General features: G+C 45.8%; 1 protein-coding gene across 9 annotated transcripts in view; it reads left to right on the top strand.

Annotated features, from left to right (window-relative positions):
• The window catches only part of myo3b (myosin IIIB), a 1,137,435-nt gene that overhangs the window by 423,541 nt on the left and 693,155 nt on the right, over nt 1–20,739 (top strand). For 7 of the 9 annotated variants that reach the window (XM_072475849.1, XM_072475846.1, XM_072475847.1 and 4 more), the window contains 2 exons: nt 6,819–6,936; nt 19,878–20,004. In XM_072475849.1, coding sequence (XP_072331950.1) covers nt 6,819–6,936; nt 19,878–20,004 — 245 coding nt within the window. The remainder of the gene's footprint in view (nt 1–6,818; nt 6,937–19,877; nt 20,005–20,739) is intronic. The other 2 variants (XM_072475848.1, XM_072475844.1) reach the window with 1 other exon arrangement.

The following is a 20,739-nucleotide window of genomic DNA, read 5'->3' as shown; positions in this document are numbered from 1 at the left end:
GCCTAGGCCCAAGCCCCACACCATCCCCGTAACCCCACCTAGGGCCAATTTAGCATGGCCAATCCACCTAACATGCACATCTTTGGACTGTGATGTGTGTGGCATTAGGTAGCATTATTGTGTTGTTCTATTCAGTGGGAATCAAAATGAAAGCTGACTGATCTGCTTCACATGCACAGTAGATGAGCAGATAGAACATAGAACGATACAGCGCAGTACAGGCCCTTCGGCCCACGATGTTGCACCGAAACAAAAGCCATCTAACCTACACTATGCCATTATCATCCATATGTTTATCCAATAAACTTTTAAATGCCCTCAATGTTGGCGAGTTCACTACTGTAGCAGGTAGGGCATTCCACGGCCTCACTACTCTTTGCGTAAAGAACCTACCTCTGACCTCTGTCCTATATCTATTACCCCTCAGTTTCAAGCTATGTCCCCTCGTGCCAGCCATTTCCATCCGCGGGAGAAGGCTCTCACTGTCCACCCTATCTAACCCCCTGATCATTTTGTATGCCTCTATTAAGTCTCCTCTTAACCTTCTCTCCAACGAAAACAACCTCAAGTCCATCAGCCTTTCCTCATAAGATTTTCCCTCCATACCAGGCAACATCCTGGTAAATCTCCTCTGCATCCGCTCCAAAGCCTCCACGTCCTTCCTATAATGCGGTGACCAGAACTGTACGCAATACTCCAAATGCAGCCGTACCAGAGTTCTGTACAGCTGCAACATGACCTCCTGACTCCGGAACTCAATCCCTCTACCAATAAAGGCCAACACTCTATAGGCCTTCTTCACAACCCTATCAACCTGGGTGGCAACTTTCAGGGATCTATGTACATGGACACCTAGATCCCTCTGCTCATCCACACTCCCAAGAACTTTACCATTAGCCAAATATTCCGCATTCCTGTTATTCCTTCCAAAGTGAATCACCTCACACTTCTCTACATTAAACTCCATTTGCCACCTCTCAGCCCAGCTCTGCAGCTTATCTGTATCCCTCTGTAACCTGCTACATCCTTCCACACGATCGACAACACCACCGACTTTAGTATCGTCTGCAAATTTACTCACCCACCCTTCTGCGCCTTCCTCTAGGTCATTGATAAAAAAATGACAAACAGCAACAGCCCCAGAACAGATCCTTGTGGTACTCCACTTGTAACTGAACTCCATTCTGAACATTTCCCATCAACCACCACCCTCTGTCTTCTTTCAGCTAGCCAATTTCTGATGCACATCTCTAAATCACCCTCAATCCCCAGCCTCCGTATTTTCTGCAATAGACTACCGTGGGGAACCTTATCAAACGCTTTGCTGAAATCCATATACACCACATCAACTGCTCTACCCTCGTCTACCTGTTCAGTCACCTTCTCAAAGAACTCGATAAGGTTTGTGAGGCATGACCTACCCTTCACAAAGCCATGCTGACTATCCCTGATCATATTATTCCTATCTAGATGATTATAAATCTTGTCTCTTATAATTCCCTCCAAGACTTTACCCACTACAGACGTGAGGCTCACCGTATAGTTGCCGAGGTTGTCTCTGCTCCCCTTTTTGAACAAAGGGACCACATTTGCTATCCTCCAGTCCTCTGGCACTATTCCTGTAGCCAATGATGACATAAAAATCAAAGCCAAAGGTCCAGCAATCTCTTCCCTGGCCTCCCAGAGAATCCTAGGATAAATCCCATCAGGACCCGGGGACTTATCTATTTTCAGCCTGTCCAGAATTGCCAACACCTCTTCCCTACGTACCTCAATGCCATCTATTCTATTAGCCTGGGTCTCAGCATTCTCCTCCACAACATTATCTTTTTCCTGAGTGAATACTGACGAAAAATATTCATTTAGTACCTCGCCTATCTCTTCAGACTCCACACACAACTTCCCATCCCTGTCCTTGACTGGTCCTACTTTTTCCCTAGTCATTCGCTTATTCCTGACATACCTATAGAAAGCTTTTGGGTTTTCCTTGATCCTACCTGCCAAATACTTCTCATGTCCCCTCCTTGCTCGTCTTAGCTCTCTCTGTAGATCCTTCCTCTCTACCTTGTAACTATCCATCGCCCCAATTGAAACTTCACACCTCATCTTCACATAGGCCTCCTTCTTCCTCTTAACAAGAGATTCCACTTCTTTGGTAAACCACGGTTCCCTCGCTCGACGCCTTCCTCCCTGCCTGACCGGTACATACTTATCAAGAACACGCAGTAGCTGATCCTTGAACAAGCCCCACTTATCCAGTGTGCCCAACACTTGCAGCCTACTTCTCCACCTTATCCCCCCCAAGTCACGTCAAATGGCATCATAATTGCCCTTCCCCCAGCTATATGCCCTGCGGTGTATACTTATCCCTTTCCATCATTAACGTAAACGTCACCGAATTGTGGTCACTGTCCCCAAAGTGCTCTCCTACCTCCAAATCCAACACCTGGCCTGGTTCATTACCCAAAACCAAATCCAACGTGGCCTCGCCTCTTGTTGGCCTGTCAACATATTGTGTCAGGAAACCCTCCTGCACACACTGCACAAAAAACGACCCATCTAATGTACACAAACTATATCTTTTAAGTCAATATTTGGAAAGTTAAAGTCTCCCATAATAACTACCCTGTTACTTTCGCTCTTATCCAGGATCATCCTCGCCATCCTTTCCTCTACATCCCTAGAACTATTTGGAGGCCTATAGAAGACTCCCAACAGGGTGACCTCTCCTTTCATGTTTCTAACCTCAGCCCATACTACCTCGGAAGATGAGTCCCCATCTAGCATCCTCTCCACCACCGTAATACTGCTCTTGACTAGCAGCGCCACACCTCCCCCTCTTTTGCCTCCTTCTCTGAGCTTACTAAAACACCTAAACCCCGGAACCTGCAACATCCATTCCTGTCCCTGCTCTATCCATGTCTCCGAAATGGCCACAACATCGAAGTCCCAGGTACCAACCCATGCTGCCAGTTCCCCTACCTTATTTCGTATACTCCTGGCATTGAAGTAGACACACTTCAAACCACCTACCTGAACACTGGCCCCCTCCTGCGACGTCAAATCTGTGCTCCTGACCTCTATACTCTCATTCTCCCTTACCCTAAAACTACAATCCAGGTTCCCATGCCCCTGATGCATTAGTTTAAACCCCCCCAAAGAGCACTAATAAATCTCCCCCCAGGATATTTGTGCCCCTCAGGTTCAGATGTAGACCATCCTGTCTGTAGAGGTCCCACCTTCCCCAGAAAGAGCCCTAGTTATCCAGAAATCTGAATCCCTCCCGCCTGCACCATCCCTGTAGCCACGTGTTTAATTGCTCTCTCTCCCTATTCCTCATCTCACTATCACGTGGCACGGGCAACAAACCAGAGATAACAACTCTGTTTGTTCTAGTTCTGAGCTTCCATCCTAGCTCCCTGAAAGCATGCCTGACATCCTTGTCCCCTTTCCTACCTATGTCGTTAGTGCCAATGTGGACCACGACTTGGGGCTGCTCCCCCTCCCCCTAAGGACCCGGAAAACACGATCCAAGACATCACGTACCCTTGCATCTGGGAGGCGACAAACCAAACGTGAGTCTCTCACGCTCCCACAAAATCTCCTATCTGTGCCCCTGACTATCGAGTCCCCAATTACTAATGCTCTGCTCCTCTCCCCCCTTCCCTTCTGAGCAACAGGGACAGACTCCGTGCCAGAGGCCCGTACCCCATGGCTTACCCCTGGTAAGTCCCCCCCCCCACAAGTATCGAAAGCGGTATACTTGTTTCTCAGGGGAACGACCGCAGGGGATCCCTGCACTGACTGCTTCTTCCCAGTCCCTCTTACAGTTACCCATCTATCTCCAATCTTTGGTGTAACTAATTCCCTGAAGCTGCTATCTATGACCCCTTCTGCCTCCCGAATGATCCGAAGTTCTTCCAACTCCAGCTCCAGTTCCCTAACTCGGTCTTGGAGGAGCTGGAGATGGCAGCACTTCCTGCAGGTAAAATCAGCAGGGACACTAATGGCATCCCTCACCTCAAACATCCTGCAGGAGGAACATTGCACTCCCTTCCCTGCCATCCCTCTAACTTTCTACCAAGATCTGGCTAACAACTAACTTAAATTAAAAAAAAAATAATAATAATAAAATATGGTACTTAACTCACACCAATGGGTTTTATTATTAGGTTAGAGGAGGAGGGCGGGTGGGAGACACTACACGTGTAGTGTCTCGGGTTTCCTCTCCACCAGAATTTATTGGTGAGGGTCTTCCCACAAGTCCTCGGATCGAACTTCCTGTTCCCGCCTTAAAACACTACAATTTTTTTAAAAACAGCAAAGAGGGACTGAAAAAGGCACCAGGTAAGTGTTTACCGCTGAAATTGACTAGCCTGCTCCTGTGAAGGTCTCCCAGAAATCACTAACGCACCGCTCCCGCTGAAATCGACTGGCCTGCTCCTGCAAAGACAAGTGTTTTTAAAGGAGAGACTTACCTCCCAGAAATCACTTGCGCACTGCTCCTGCTGAAATTGACTAACCTGCTCCGCTCCCGCTGAAATCAACTGGCCTGCTCCTGCAAAGACAAGCGTTTTTAAAGGAGAAACTTACCTCCCAGAAATCACTTGCGCACTGCTCCCGCTGAAATTGACTAACCTGCTCCGCTCCCGCTGAAATCGACTGGCCTGCTCCTGCAAGGACAAGTGTTTTTAGAGGAGAAACTTACCTCCCAGAAATCACTTGCGCACTGCTCCTGCTGAAATTGACTAACCTGCTCCGCTCCCGCTGAAATCGACTGGCCTGCTCCTGCAAAGACAAGTGTTTTTAAAGGAGAAACTTACCTCCCAGAAATCACTTGCGCAATGTTCCCGCTGAAATTGACTAACCTGCTCCGCTCCCGCTGAAATCGACTGGCCTGCTCCTGCAAAGACAAGTGTTTTTAAAGGAGAAACTTACCTCCCAGCAATCACTTGCGCACTGCTCCCGCTGAAATTGACTAACCTGCTCCGCTCCCGCTGAAATCGACTGGCCTGCTCCTGCAAAGACAAGTGTTTTTAAAGGAGAAACGTACCTCCCAGAAATCACTTGCGCAATGCTCCCGCTGAAATTGACTAACCTGCTCCGCTCCCGCTGAAATCGACTGGCCTGCTCCTGCAAAGACAAGTGTTTTTAAAGGAGAAACTTACCTCCCAGCAATCACTTGCGCACTGCTCCCGCTGAAATTGACTAACCTGCTCCGCTCCCGCTGAAATCGACTGGCCTGCTCCTGCAAAGACAAGTGTTTTTAAAGGAGAAACTTACCTCCCAGCAATCACTTGCGCACTGCTCCCGCTGAAATTGACTAACCTGCTCCGCTCCCGCTGAAATCGACTGGCCTGCTCCTGCAAAGACAAGTGTTTTTAAAGGAGAAACTTACCTCCCAGCAATCACTTGCGCACTGCTCCCGCTGAAATTGACTAACCTGCTCCGCTCCCGCTGAAATCGACTGGCCTGCTCCTGCAAAGACAAGTGTTTTTAAAGGAGAAACTTACCTCCCAGAAATCACTTGCGCAATGCTCCCGCTGAAATTGACTAACCTGCTCCGCTCCCGCTGAAATCGACTGGCCTGCTCCTGCAAAGACAAGTGTTTTTAAAGGAGAAACTTACCTCCCAGCAATCACTTGCGCACTGCTCCCGCTGAAATTGACTAACCTGCTCCGCTCCCGCTGAAATCGACTGGCCTGCTCCTGCAAAGACAAGTGTTTTTAAAGGAGAAACTTACCTCCCAGCAATCACTTGCGCACTGCTCCCGCTGAAATTGACTAACCTGCTCCGCTCCCGCTGAAATCGACTGGCCTGCTCCTGCAAAGACAAGTGTTTTTAAAGGAGAAACTTACCTCCCAGAAATCACTTGCGCACTGCTCCCGCTGAAATTGACCAACCTGCTCCGCTCCCGCTGAAATCGACTCTAATGATGTTGTAATGCTGGAAAAGAATGAGGGAAGGTTGAGGGCAGTGGTAACCTTGCTAATCACAGGGAGTTCTGTCCCGATGCACCATGTTGTTTGAGGTGTTCTTGTTACATATGGAAAATCATTGCCCTCTTGACCTGGAACATGCTGAGACAATTGTCCTCTGTCATTAACAATTAGTTGTATCAAGATCAGCAGATATCCTCTAATGCCTACTGACGCCCTAACCTTTCATTTTGTACTACTTCAACAGTGAAACACTGGGGGAACTTTAAAATCACACTCACCATAAGGGGTAAACACTCCACACTCCAATTATCTTTTACAAAATTAGATGTTAATAAAAAATTCAGAAATATGGATGCGTTTCCAGTAAAAACACCGGTGTTTAAAAATATGTTGGAACAGTGGAGAGATGAAAATACAAAGCCGATGGCAATCGAAGAGTTCCTTAACCTTTGGAATTTATCTTCCTGCCATTTCAAAGCCACGGAGAGCAAATCGGAAGCAAGTACTAAAATGTGCATTTGATGTTCGTTTAAGAAATACAAAAGACTATTGAAGTAAGGCACAAATTAAATGCAAGTATTTCAGCTCAGAACGTGGACCAGTATTGAATTGCAGTCCAGTAGGAATGTAGTTCACCACATACTGTCCCAATTCTGTGCTCCTTCTGCGTTGATTGCGCAGCTGTCATCCTAGCACTTGTAATATATTCATCAAATGTTTTGGTCGATGCAAGTCGGGTATACTGCTTTTAAATTAGCTGTGTATAAAAAAGGACTGTCTAATTGTTTGCTTTGCTCTTAATTTTTAGTTGCATTGTAAGATTTGAATATTTTCAAAATTAAGATTCTGTGCTAGCATGGTTCTTTTGTGATTAAGTAGGTATATCGATAACGAAAAAGACACAATTATGCAGGACATCTTAACCAACAGCTCATACAGAGAGCAATTTGAAGCCATTCAGCATTGTTTCAGAATCATTGGATTTACTGATGAGGTGGGTAAAACTAAAGCTGGCCCTGTGTATTATCACATTATTTCAATTTATGATTTTTGACATTAACAGTTGCTAAAATGTGCATCATACGTTTAAAAAGTAATATCTCATTAAATGTTATGACTACATGAGAAGGGGGGGGGGGGGGTTAAATTATGACTCCCCTGTCCTACCACTCCAAACCTGACTTTAACAGGGTTTGTTGAAGAATTTAGAAGGATAAAGGAATTTTACTCAATGTCTGTGTTTAACCATTTACCTACTGATTTCAAAGAAATGAGTCTTACAGGCTATCTTGAGGTTTAACATAAAAATGGGTGGGCTTCGAGTAATGGTTATGAGGTGAGCAGTCGCACACGATGTGGCTCCTGCCTGGGGAGTTGGCTTTTGGCCCTTTTGACCCATTTATCAGGTTGTTTAGGAAGAAATTGGTACAGAGTGACAGAATTAGGTTCCCCTCTGTCGAGTGATGCCTAAGGGGTACAATACTCAGAATAAATTCACCTGAGGAAGGAGCAGCGCTCCGAAAGCTAGTGACATCAAAACAAACCTGTTGGACTTTAACCTGGTGTTGTAAGACTTCTTACTGTGCTCACCCCAGTCCAACGCCGGCATCTCCACATCACGGAATAAATTGAGCAAGGAATCATCATCTAATTTGAAAGTCTCCCGAATCTCAGAAAGGGAGAAAACGGCAGAGCACTCTGTGGCATCATTGCCCCCTCAGTGGACAACTGAGAAGTTGGTGGAATTCCCGTCGGGAAAATTCAAGAAACCGAGACAAGCCGTTGCTGATGAGTTGAGGAAGATGATTGAGTGGGCCGTGGCATCTATTTGTGCGACCTTGTACAGGTTGGATCAGTGGCTGGAGGTACAGGGGACAACAATTAAGAAGGTGGAGGAGGCACTCAATGATCACAGTCATCGGATTGTCTTCAGACTTCAGAATTTAAGGACCATTGGTCTGCCGGAGGGCCTGGAGGTACAAGTACCACTGACTATGTATCTAAGATGTTTGAGAAGTTGATGAAGGGGGGGGATCTTCTCGATCCTTCCTGAGTTGGATCGGGCCCACCAATCGCTGAGACAAGCCTAGATCGGGAGGACCACCATGGGCGAAAATTGTCCGGCTCCACTGGTACCTGGATAAGGAGCAAGTTCTGAGATGGGTGAAGGACACTCACGAGTGTCGATGGGAGGGCCATCCCTTCCGATATATCAAGATGTCGGGGCAGAGTTGGCAAGAAGGCGCGCGGCATTCAGTAAGGCCAAGGCTGCCCTCTGCAGAAGCAATGTACCTTTTGGGATGATGTAACTGGCTCCTCTTTGTGTTACTTTCAGAGACATTATTATTTCAATGTGCTGGAGGGGGCGAATGACTTTGTCAATAAACTTAGATTGGGGGGGGAATTGAAGGCTTGGCGGACTAGGATCCTTTTTGTTTGGACACTCTTGTGTTGTCCTGTATTATTTTTTAAATTGTTTTTGCATTGTTCTATGTGGGATGGTTGTAAAGTGGGGGAGGGTGTGTTGTTGTAATAGAATTTGCTAGTTTGGGGTGTTTATGATATTGTTGGAACTGGTGGAGGGAGGGTTTTCTGTGTGGGTTTCCATTTTCTTCCTATGAAGTTTAAAGTTAATTTTGGTTTGGGTTGTAGATTCATGGTGTGGTAGGGTTTTTTTTCACCCTAGATGGGGGCCACCTAGCTAGCAGGTTTGCTAGTTAACGGGAGCAGAGTGGGGAAGATGGCAGCAGCTGGCTACCTACAGGGGGTTCCTTTTATTCTTATCATAATGAGCTTAGGTTTCAGATGTTTGTTTTGTTGTGGTGGGGAGGGTGGGCTTTGGGTTTCAGTGGGCTGTTTGTTTGGTGTTCGGGGCGGTGGAGCTGAGTGGGAGAGAATTAGAGGAGTTGGAGGGGAGGCGATTGCTGACGGTGCCGGTTCCTTTGTGTTTGAACTGGTATGATGGGGTAATGGTGGCCATCTTGGATGGGCCTGGAGCTGGCATAGGTCGTGGTCCTACCGGACTGACTCTCAGGAGGAATATGGCTGATCCTGGGAGAGAGGGCGGCGCAGGCCCCTGTCCGGTTGGTCACATGGAATGTGAGGGGGTTAAATGGACCAGTTTAAAATGTCTTGGGCTTTTGCCCATTTGAAAAGTTTGAGGGCTGATGTGGTCTTTCTACAAGAGACCCATTTAAGAGTGAGGGATCAGACAAGACTGCAGAAGGGATGGGTTGGACAAATATTTCATTCTAACTTTGATGGCAGGACACGTGGGCTTAATAAGCAGATTAATGAGATGTTGGCTTTTTCAACAATCAACATTATAGCAGACTCGGGACGGAGGTATGTAATAGTAAGTGGGGTGTTAGTCGGTGATTTTGGTTAATATACATGCGCCTAAATGGGATGACACTTATTTTATTCAGAGGGTGCTGGTGGCTATTCCTGATCTCAATATGCATCAGTTAATGATGGGGCGGGGATTGTGTGTTGGACCCTCGGCTGGACAGGTCAAGTCCCAAGTCCTTCATTATATCGGGCTTGGCAAAGTTGGTGTTCATGGAACAGATAGGGGCGGCAGACCCGTGGACATTTCAACATCCGAGTGATAAGGAGTTTCCTTTCTTTTCCCATGTTCATTGGGTTTATTCCCAGATTAATTTTTTTGTACTGGGTAGGTCGTTGATCCCTGGCGTAAAGGTACGGGGTACTCAGCGATATAATATTGAATCATGCCCCACATTATTTGGATTTGTTGGAGCCGGGCCACTCTCAGCGATCTCTGTGGAGGTTGGACACAGCGCTGCTTGCGGAAAAGGGTTTTTGTGAGCAGAAATCCTGTGCCATTAGGGAATATATGGAGTTGAATAAGGATGTGGAGGTGTCTCCCTCCACACTCTGGGACATATTGAAGACAGTTATTGGGGGGGGAAATAATTTCATATAAGTCATAAAGGGATAAATCTGGGAGGGTGAAGAGGCAAAGGTTGGTGGACTCTATTTGGAGGTAGACCAATATTCGAATAACCCAATTCTGGAGCTTTTGGCAGAGAGAAAGAAGTTAGAGATGGACTTTGAGTTGTTGTCAACGTAGAAGGTGGTAAGCCAGCTTCGCTGCATGAGGGGTATGTTTCATAATAATCATTATTATTGTCACAAGTAAACTTACATTAACACTGCAATGAAGTTACTGTGAAAATTCCCATGTCGCCACACTCCGGCGCCTGAGGGAGAATTCAGAATGCCCAATTCACCTAACAAGCATGTCTTTCAGGACTTGTGGGAGGAAACCGGACCACCTGCAGGAAACCCATGCAGATAAGGGAGAACGTGCAGACTTCGCACAGACAGTGACCCAAGCCGGGAATTGAACCGGGTCCCTGGAGCTGTGAAGGGACAATGCTAACCACTGTGCTACCGTGCTGCCCTCTGTATTAGCTTACCAGCTGAGGCTGAAGGCCGCTTCCCGGGAGATAGTTCAGATCAGGGACTCGGTTGGGGGTTGATATCTGCCCCAGAGACAGTCAATGAGGTGTTTGAAACCTGTTTTTGTAGGGGAGGTTTGCAGGGTTAGAAGAGATTTCAGAGAAATTCCAGCTTCTGAGAGGGAATGTATTTAGATATCAGCAGGTGCAACACTTTGTGCGTAAAGAGCTTCCTCCTTTTTCCCTGGTGCCAGTGCCTTCGGTTTTGGTTAGTGTTCTGTCTTTGGATGAGCTAGAGGACAGAAGGATCTCAGACATTTATGGGCAGTTGTTGGCGAAGGAGCAGGCTTCTTTGGAAGAAGTAAAGGGGAAGTGAGGGGATGAGTTGGGGGTGGTCTTGGAGTGGGATCTGGAGCGAAGCTCTTCACAGGATCAACTCCACCTCCTCTTCTGCGAGATTATGTTTGATACAGTTTAAGGTGGTGCATAGGTCGCACTTGACTCGGGCACATATAAGTGAGTTCTTCACTAGGATGGAGGATAGATGTGAGAGATGTTCTATGGGGCCTGTGAACCATACACATATGTTTTGATCTTGCCCCAGGATGACTGATTTCTAGGTTTCTTTTTCGGAACCAGTATCAGGGATTCTGGGGGTTGAGGTGGAGCCGCGCCTGATGGTGGCCATCTTTGAAGTTTCAGTCTTGACAGAGCTGCAGGAGGGCTTGGCCTTCGCCCCTCTCTACTAGTCTAGAATCTTGCTTGGTTAGAGGTACCCAGTGCCGCCCAAGGATTCGGCTTGGTTAGGAGACTTGGTGGATTTTCTGCACCTGGAGAAGATAAAGTACACTGAGGGAATCAGTGGCGGGGTTTTCCTCAAGGTGACAGCCGTTCATTACCTTTTTTAAGGAGAAGGTTGCCGTCAGCGGTTATGGGGGGGCGGGGGGGGGGGATGCAAGGGGCCGAGGAGAGGTTAGTCTTAGTGCAGGGCTGGGTTAGGGTGGAGGGGGTGGTGTTGGGGATATTTTGGTTTTGTAATAATATAAAATTATTGTTGGAATGGTTTGAATATTTTATATTTTATAAGCAAATAATTTTGAAAAAAATGTTTTTTTTACTCAGTTAAAAACCCACCCAAGTAAAGATAGCAAAATATTAAAAAATGTAAGCCTGGGCTTCTCAAACTTTCGTAACCCACATTAACACACACACAGATGCATTCAAAATTTACAAGTTATATTGTAGGTAGTCACTTAGCCAAATTGATGTTCAGTGCTGAAAGATTTCACTGTTTATGAATCGTTAACTGCTTATGTGGCTGTGGCAGAAATTTTCCACATTTCTTGAGATTGCAGGAGTTTAGTTGATTGTGCGGCAAGATTTAACTCCAATTCGATCCATATATTTGCGGATGATTCGACTATGGTGGGTCGTATTTCAAACAACGACGAATCAGGCTACAGAAGGGAGATGGATCACTTGGTTGCATGGTGTACCGAAAACAACCTCTCTCTAAATGTTGGCAAGACCAAGGAACTGATCATTGACTTCAGGAAGCGTAGCATGACACCCCACCCCCCCTCTACATCAATGACTCCGAAGTGGAAATGGTCAATAGCTTTAAGTTCCTGGAAGTCACCATGTTATGGGCCAGGGTTTAGAAAACTCCAAAGTATATCATGGAGTTCACCTGACCCACAACTGTTTATAGATTTTGGTTACGAGGAGCACAAGGGCCTACTTTTCAGGTGTTATTTTAACCGAGGCCTTAAGCACTTTTAAACAAAACAATATTTATTCTACGAATTCGGTTAACATTTTATAAACACACACACTAAGCATTTTTTAATCAACTCCAACCATAAATCCTCACACAGCTACAGTTTGCGCTCTCTCTCTCTCTCTCTCTCTCTCTCTCTCTAACCCTTAATAACTTTCCTTTCTGCTGTTTGAACTTGACAGCAACATCCAATAAAACCAGGAAAACCCTTTTAACAAAACAGTAGGTTTGAATTGTTTACAGAAAACAGTTATCACTTTTAAATTATCAAGTGATCTGGACACCTTTTAACATACAGAGAGAGAGAGAGGAGAAGCCTTCTTTTTCTGAATCCAGCTTCCAACTGTGTCAACCGAAAGTAAAACTCAGAGCCACAGCCAGCTTCCAACTCAAAACGGAAGTAAAAGCCAGAGCCACAGCCCAGCTCCACCCACACAATGACATCACTGAAGCCATGTGATTATACAAACATTTCTGAAAGGGACACTCGCATGACACTGATCACCAGAGTCTGTCCTGGTCCACTCATATTGATGCAACAGTCAAGAAAGCACAACAACGTCTCTACTTCCTGTGGAAGCTAAAGAAATTTGGCATCTCTGCATTGACTCTTACAAATGTCTACAGGTGTGCCACAGAGAGCATCCTATCCGTCGGCATCACAGCCTGGTATGGCAACTACTCGGCCCAAGATCGCAAGAGACTGCAGAGTGTGGTGAACTCAGCCCAACGCATCACACAAGCTTGCCACCCCCACATTGATTCTGTATACACCTCCCGCTGCCTCAGGAAGGCAGACAGCATTATCAGAGACCCCTCCCACACAGGCTTTGCCTTCTTCCAGACCCTTCCATCAGGCAGAAGGTACAGAAGTCTGAAGACCCGCACATCCAGACATAGGAACAGCTTCTTCCCCACAGCTACACGACTCCTCAACGACTCACCCTCAGACTGATCTGTTCCCTGTAAGAACATTACTCACAACGCCCTACGCTGCTCTTGCATTTGCTTGTTTGGCCCTTGTTCCGCAGTGTAATCAATCACTATTGTCAATGTACTATTTGTCAATGTACTGTGTCGATTAATCTTTTTGTCTACTATGTACGTACTGTGTACGTTCCCTTGGCCACAGAAAAATACTTTTCACTGTACTTCGGTATATGTGACAATAAATCAATCAATCAATTGAAATGTATGTAACTGCAATTGCCGGAGACAATGGGCGGAATTCTCCTATCTGGGGACGAAGTCACACGACACGGGTGGGAGTGTTGAGTCTTTCCTACTGCAGAGGTTGATGGGAAAACACACCAAATCTTCCAACCCCGACCTTGTTAATTATGCAACTGGGCATTTTCCACCGTATTCCGTGGCAGATCAGACCTTATGGCATGTAGTCTGCTGTCCATGAATGGTACTAATTGTTTTTATTTTTAAGGTTGTTTCTTATAAATTTCGAGTACCCTATTATTTCTTTCCAATGAAGGGGCAATTTAGTGTGGCCAATCCACCTAATCTGCACATCTTTGTGTTGTGGGGGTGAGACCCACGCAGACACGGGTGGAATGTGCAAACTCCACACAGACAGTGACCCGGGGCCAGGATCGAACCCAGGTCCTCAGTGCCTTAGGCAGCGGTGTTAACCACTGCGCACCATACAGGCCTGGCACTAATTGTTAATCTGTGACTCCTCTTCACTGATGGGATGGCAGAGTTCATACAACTGTGTCACCTTCACCCCAAGAAGGAGCCTGGAGCCCAGCTTAACAGTCCTCCCACACTTCACCTATTATTCTCCTTCCTCCACTTATACTGGATCCTGTCATTGCAGTAATGGACATTGACACACTCCCCACCAATGCCTCCGAGACTCACCACTTGTGAGGTGCCCATGCCTCACGTGGACCTGGATCCACCCACCTGGAGGCTATGTGGATCGTCACTTATAGGGATTGCCTCCTAGTACGTAATCCTGGGCAAGTGCGCAGCCAATTCGAATCCCATCCGTCCCGGAGTCACAACACAAGTGAATTAACCAATAATCCTTATAGGAATTCTTGAAGTGGCCCTTGGCTGCCAATAATTACAGTCACATGGCTTGTAAGTTTAAACAAATCACTGTTTATTTATAGCAAGACTAATGGTGAAATAAACCGCAGATACATTTGGTTAAATATTAATAAGTACCTAACTCCTATTGTAACTAGGCTCCCTCCACCCTCCAAACGCATACACAAGAAAGACAAACACAGAGAGGGGGAAAGGGGGAAAACATGTAAATAAAAAAGAAAAGGGTATTTTCTTCAGATGACGGATCCTACAGGCTTTCTCCACAATAGCTTGGGGATCACAGTCCTCGTTCTGCAGCCTGTACTCACAATTTTCCTGGTGAGACAGAGACCCTGTTTCATTTGGTATTGCTCTCAGCTTGTGGCCTGCATTCTCGCCCTGTTTTCAGGAATCCATCACCCACAGGCTTATTGGAGAGAAAGTTAACTGGATCTTTTATAGAGAGGCTTAGCAACAGTTTTCTGGAGAGGATTTTGCTGATCTTTTCTCCCCACTGCCAGAACAAAAAGTGAAACCACAATGTAACCTTGTGGCTCTGAGAAACATTCCAGTGGGATCAGATCCAATCACCACCTGTTACCGGGCAGAGCAAAGCTTTTGGCCTCATTCACTGGCCAACAGCCTCATCTATCAAACCGAGTTATCACTGAGGCTAGCCAATCTCCAATCAGGAGTCTAAAACAGCACAGCTATCTGGATGTTACTGTTGGAACTAAAGGCACAGGCCATCGCTTTCTTCCACTTGAATTAAAATAGCAGCCTGCAATAAAGACTCATGTCCATAAGTAAAGGCCTATTGGTCTCCTTCTTAGGGGTGAAGTGGGCACAACTGTATGAATTCTGCCATCCCATCAGTGAAGGGGAGTCACAGGTTAACGATTAGTGCCACTCATCAGTGGCTAAATGGATTCCATTTATTCGCTATAAGCAACGGCAGCAGATGCATAGAAACACCACCGCTGCGAGATGCCTCCACGCCGCACACCATCCTGAATTGGATATATATCACTGTTCCTTTGCTGTCGCAAATGTAATGGCAAGAATAAAGAAAGGGTAAAACAAGGGAATAGACGTGGAATAAACAAGAAGGAAAAGGAAGGATCCTTACATTCCCACCATGAGAACTTCACATACCCTGCCCGGATTACATGTCTCCTATTTATGGATAGAGAGAAACGTATAGTGTTGGCTCCAATCTTTGATCTATTGTCAACTTGTCGGACTACGCCCTGCTACCAGACGAAATCAAAGTCCTCAGCAGAGGGCTCAATTTCTGCACCACAACCAAAATGGATCCCATCAGTCTCGAGGCAGACACAGAGGAATTCAGCAGGCGAATGAGGCTCTGGGAGTTCTTCCACAGACCACAAGAGGACGACAGCGAACCCAATGGTTCAACCAATGAACCAGAACAGCAGACCGAGAGATCTGCGGTGCGGCAACCGAAGAAGAAAGAGTCGAATTGGACCTCTCCGGGAGGCCGCTGCCCTAGACGCGACATGTATGCTCAAGCCGTCAGGAGTCACGTCAATGCCAGATTCATCAGTCGCATTCACAAGACAGCCCCGAACGTCACCCAAGCACAACGCAATGCCATCCGCGCTCTCAAGACCATCATCATCATCATCATCATCAAACCAGCAGACAAAGGAGGGGCCACCGTCATACTGAACAGAACGGACTACTGCAAAGAAGTGTACCGACAACTTAACAACCAGGAACACTACATACAGTTACCCGCAGATCCGACCAAGGAACACACCCGCCAACTCAACAGACTGATCAAGATCTTGGATCCAGACTTTCAGAGCATCCTACGGCTCTCATCCCACGTACTCCCTGTGTTGGAGATCTCTACTGCCTCCCGAAAATACACAAGGCCAACACACCAGGCCGTCCTATCGTATCAGGCAATGGGACCCTGTGTGAGAACCTCTCTGGCTACATCGAGGGCATCTTGAAACCCATCGTACAAGGAATGCCCAGCTTCTGTCGCGATACGACAGACTTCCCACAGAAACTCAGCACCCATGGACCAGTTGAACCTGAAACATTCCTCGTCACAATGGACGTCTCAGCACTCTACACCAGCATCCCTCATAACGACGGCATTGCTGCAACAGCCTCAGTACTCAACACCGACAACTGCCCATCTCCAGTCGCAATTCTGCAACTCATCTGCTTCATTCTGGATCACAACGTCTTCACCTTCGACAACAAGTTCTTCATCCAGACGCACGGAACAGCCATGGGGACCAAATTCGCACCACAATATGCCAACATCTTCATGCACAATTTTGAACAAGACCTTCTCACTGCTCAGGACCTTCAACCAACATTATAGACCAGATACATCAATGACATTTTTTTCCTTTGGACCTACGGTGAAGAATCACTGAAATGACTACACGATGACATCAATAAGTTCCATCCCACCATCAGACTCACCACGGACTACTCTCCAAAATCGGTTGCATTCTTGGACGCACTCATCTCCATCAAGGATGGTAACCTCAGCACTTCGCTTTACCGCAAACCCACAGATAACCTCACGATTCTCCACTTCTCCAGCTTCCACTCCAAACACATTAAAGAAGCCATCCTCTATGGACACGCTCTCCATACACACAGGATCTGCTCAGACGAGGAGGAGCATAACAGACATCTAAAGACGTTGAAAGATGCCCTCGCACGAACGGGATATGGCGCTTGACTCATCGATCGACAGTTCCAACGCGCCACAGCAAAGAAACGCACCGACCTCCTCAGAAGACAAACGCGGGATACAACCGACAGAGTACCCTTTGTCGTCCAGTACTTCCCCGGAGCGGAGAAATTACGACATCTTCCTCGCAGCCTTCAACACGTCATCAATGAAGATGAACATCTTGCCAAGATCATCCCCACACCCCCACTACTTGCCTTCAAACAACCGCGCAACCTCCAACAAACCATTGTTTGCAGCAAACTACCCAGTCTTCAGAACAGCGACCACAACACCACACAACCGAGCCATGGCAATCTCTGCAAGACGTGCCAGATCATTGACATGGGTACCACCATTACACGTGAGAACACTATACATACTCGTGCGACTCGGCCAACGTTGTCTACCTCATACGCTGCAGGAAAGGATGTCCCGAAGCGTGGTACATTGGCGAGACCATGCAGATGTTGCGACAACGGATATCGTGCGACAATTGCCAGGCAGGAATGTTCCATTCCAGTCGGGGAACACTTCAGCAGTCAAGGGCATTCAGCCTCTAATCAGCGTTCTCCAAGGCGGCCTTCAGGACGTGCGACAACGTAAAATTGCCGAGCAGAAACGTATAGCCAAGTTCCGCACATATGAGTACAGCCGCAACTGAGGCCTTGGATTCAAGTCGCATTACATTCATCCCCCTCCATCTGGCCTGGGCTTGCGAAATCCTACCAACTGTCCTGGCTTGAGACAATTCACACCTCTTTAACCTGGGATTACCCCATCTCTGGATCTGTAAATACTTAATTACCGGCAAATGCTCGCATTCAAAGTATCGTCTTGCATCTTTGACTTTGTCTATATTTGTGTTTATGGAACCTATCTCTTCATTCACCTGAGGAAGGAGCAGTGCTCCGAAAGCTAATGATTTGAAACAAACCTGTTGAACTTTAACCTGGTGTTGTAAGACTTCTTACTGTGCCCACCCCAGTCCAACGCCGGCATCTCGACATCATACTGTAATGAAAGCAGAGCCCCACTTGCTTGAAACTAAAAATATTTCTGAATTACATTTTAGGAAATTTTAGGTCAGGTGAATTTCAAATGATGCTCTTTCAGCTATTTTCTGAAATTCTTTAACTTGGGGAAGCAGTTTAAATCAATACAAAAGTACTGGCTTATTTCATGAGGCTTATTTCAGCCAAATCAGCCGCCCAGTCGGAAGTGAATGCTGGTGAAAATCTCCCTTGGTATTGAAATACAGGGGCCGTTTAGCACAGGGCTAAATCGCTGGCTTTGAAAGCAGACCAAGGCAGGCCAGCAGCGCGGTTCAATTCCCGTACCAGCCTCCCCAAACAGGGGAATGTGGCAACTACGGGCTTATCATAGTAACTTCATTTGAAGCCTACTTGTGATAATAAGCGATATTCATATTCATTCATTCAAATGTTGGATGTATGCAACGATTGCCCCAGACACTTAATTGTTTCCAAGAGATTAAAACATTGTGAAACTCCAACATTATATTGATCATTATCCATGATCTCCTTTTGCTTCTGTAAAGTTTAATACTGTATAAATAACATTATTAGCCATAACATTGAGGTCGGCTTTCTGTTTCACACTTTTTGAAAAGATCAGACATTGGATTACAATGTCAATCTGCAATGCAATCTCCAGTTCATAATATCTCAATAAGGAGGGTATTGCAAATCCGATGGCAGGTTATTTCCATTCATAGAACATATAACGTGCAAGTTTCAAATCATGGGGAACACAATTTTATTTATTGGAACTGCATTTTATGTGAAGGTGAATAATGGGAGTTGGATAAAAGCCCAACTAGTACAAGTTGCTACTATTAAAAATTCAAGGGGTACACACAATGCCAAGAGGAAAATCAGTTTCATTTCATTTTTTATAAATTACTTCTTCATGGCTGTGGGCATGGTGCCTATCCTTAATTTCCCTTGAGAAGGTGGTGGTGAGCTGCCTTCATGAACCATTGTTGGTGCAGGTAAATCGCCATTGATGCTTAGAGGGGAGTTCCTGGATTTTGACCTAGTGACAGCGAAGGAACAGTAATATATTTCCAATTCAGGATGGTGAATGGCTTCAGGTGGTGGTGTTCCCATGTATCGGCTGCCGTTGCCCTTGACCAGGGGTCACAGGTCTGGAAGGCACTGTTGAAGGAGCCTTGGTGAGATGATGCAGTGCATCTTGTAGATTGTGTACACTGCTGCTGCTATGGTGGGTCAGTGATGGAGGGAGTGAATGTTTAAGTTGATGGATTGGGTGCAAATCAGGCAGACTATTTTGACTTGGATGATGTTGATCTTCTTGAATGTCATTGGAGCTGCATTCATCCAGACACGTGGAGAGTATTCTATCACATTCTTGACTTGTGCCTTACAGATGATGGACAGGCTTTGGGGAGTCAGGCGGTGAATTACCCTCCACAGAATTCCCAGCTTCCGACGTACACTCATAGCCATTATTTTTATATGGCCAGTCTAATTCAGTTTCTGGTCAATGGTAATCCTCAGGATGTTGATAGTGGAGGGATTCAGTGATGAAAATGCGATTGAATTGCAAGGGAAGTTGGTTGGATTCTCTCTTGTTGGAGATGGTCATTGCCTGGCAGTCACGTGGCACGGATATTACTTGCCTCATATCAGCCCAAGCCTGGACATTGTCCAGGTCTTGCTTCATATGGACACAGATTGCTTCAATATGTGAGGAGCCTGAGGTACTGAACATTGTGGTATCATCAGCAAAAATCACCACTTCTTATTATAAATTTTAAGTTGTTATATATTTATCTGTATTAAATGCTCTTGTAGAATGCTTCTTTAATAATCTTTAGGCTCCCAGTCGAATTACAATGCATTATTGAATGCTGAAGCTCTCAAAATATAAGACTTATTTCATTTAATGCATCTGAATTAACTTCTCAGGAAGTTCGGTCAGTATACAGAGTTCTTGCTGCGATCCTGAATACTGGAAATATTGAGTTTGCACCCATTGCCTCAAAACATCAAATGGATAAAAGTGAAATTCCAGATGGAGAACCTTTAGAAAATAGTAAGTTTTGTTTCAGTGTTCTAATAACTGCAAACTAAACATAACATATGTGTTATATTCTGGATTTCTGGTTGTTTTTATTTCACAGAAAAGATTTGTAATAAGCTATGTTTAATAACACAATAAGGAGCACAAGAAGACCACTCTGCCCTTTGAGCCAGCTCCGCCATTTAATAAGATCATTGTTCAATCATCTATCTCAATTCCACCTTCCCGTCTCATTTGCCACATATCCCTTAATTCCCTTAGTATCCAAAACATTTATCAATCTTAGTCTTGAATGTTCTTAATAACTGGACTTCCACAGCACTCTGGAATTAAGAATTCCATATATTTAGAACCGTTTGTTTGAAAACATTCCTTCTCAACTCCTTATTAACCTGTGAGGTACCCTAAGGTTTAGTGCTTGAGCCTAAGCTAGTTACAATCTGTGTTAATGACTTAAATGAGGGTGGCACTAGCTCTAGACTTCATCAAGGGAATCATCTTGCCAATATATATCCTCAGATATTCAGGAAACTGATTTGTCTGAAGTTTAGGAAATATCTCAAATGAATCACCTCCTAGGAAGTGCTGAGGGTTTTGGCCAAGGGTGGCATCATGACCGGTACAGGCTTGGAGGGCCGAAGGGCCTGTTCCTGTGCTGTATTGTTCTTTGTTCCTCTAAGGCAATTATATATTTTTCATATCGTTTTCATGGGGGATTTTAATCTACATACAAACTGGGAAAATTCG

This window comes from Scyliorhinus torazame, chromosome 2 (assembly GCF_047496885.1).
Source record: "Scyliorhinus torazame isolate Kashiwa2021f chromosome 2, sScyTor2.1, whole genome shotgun sequence".
Lineage (NCBI taxonomy): Eukaryota > Metazoa > Chordata > Chondrichthyes > Carcharhiniformes > Scyliorhinidae > Scyliorhinus > Scyliorhinus torazame.
Note: the sequence above shows the minus strand (reverse complement) of the source record. Positions and strands in the feature narration are given on the sequence as shown.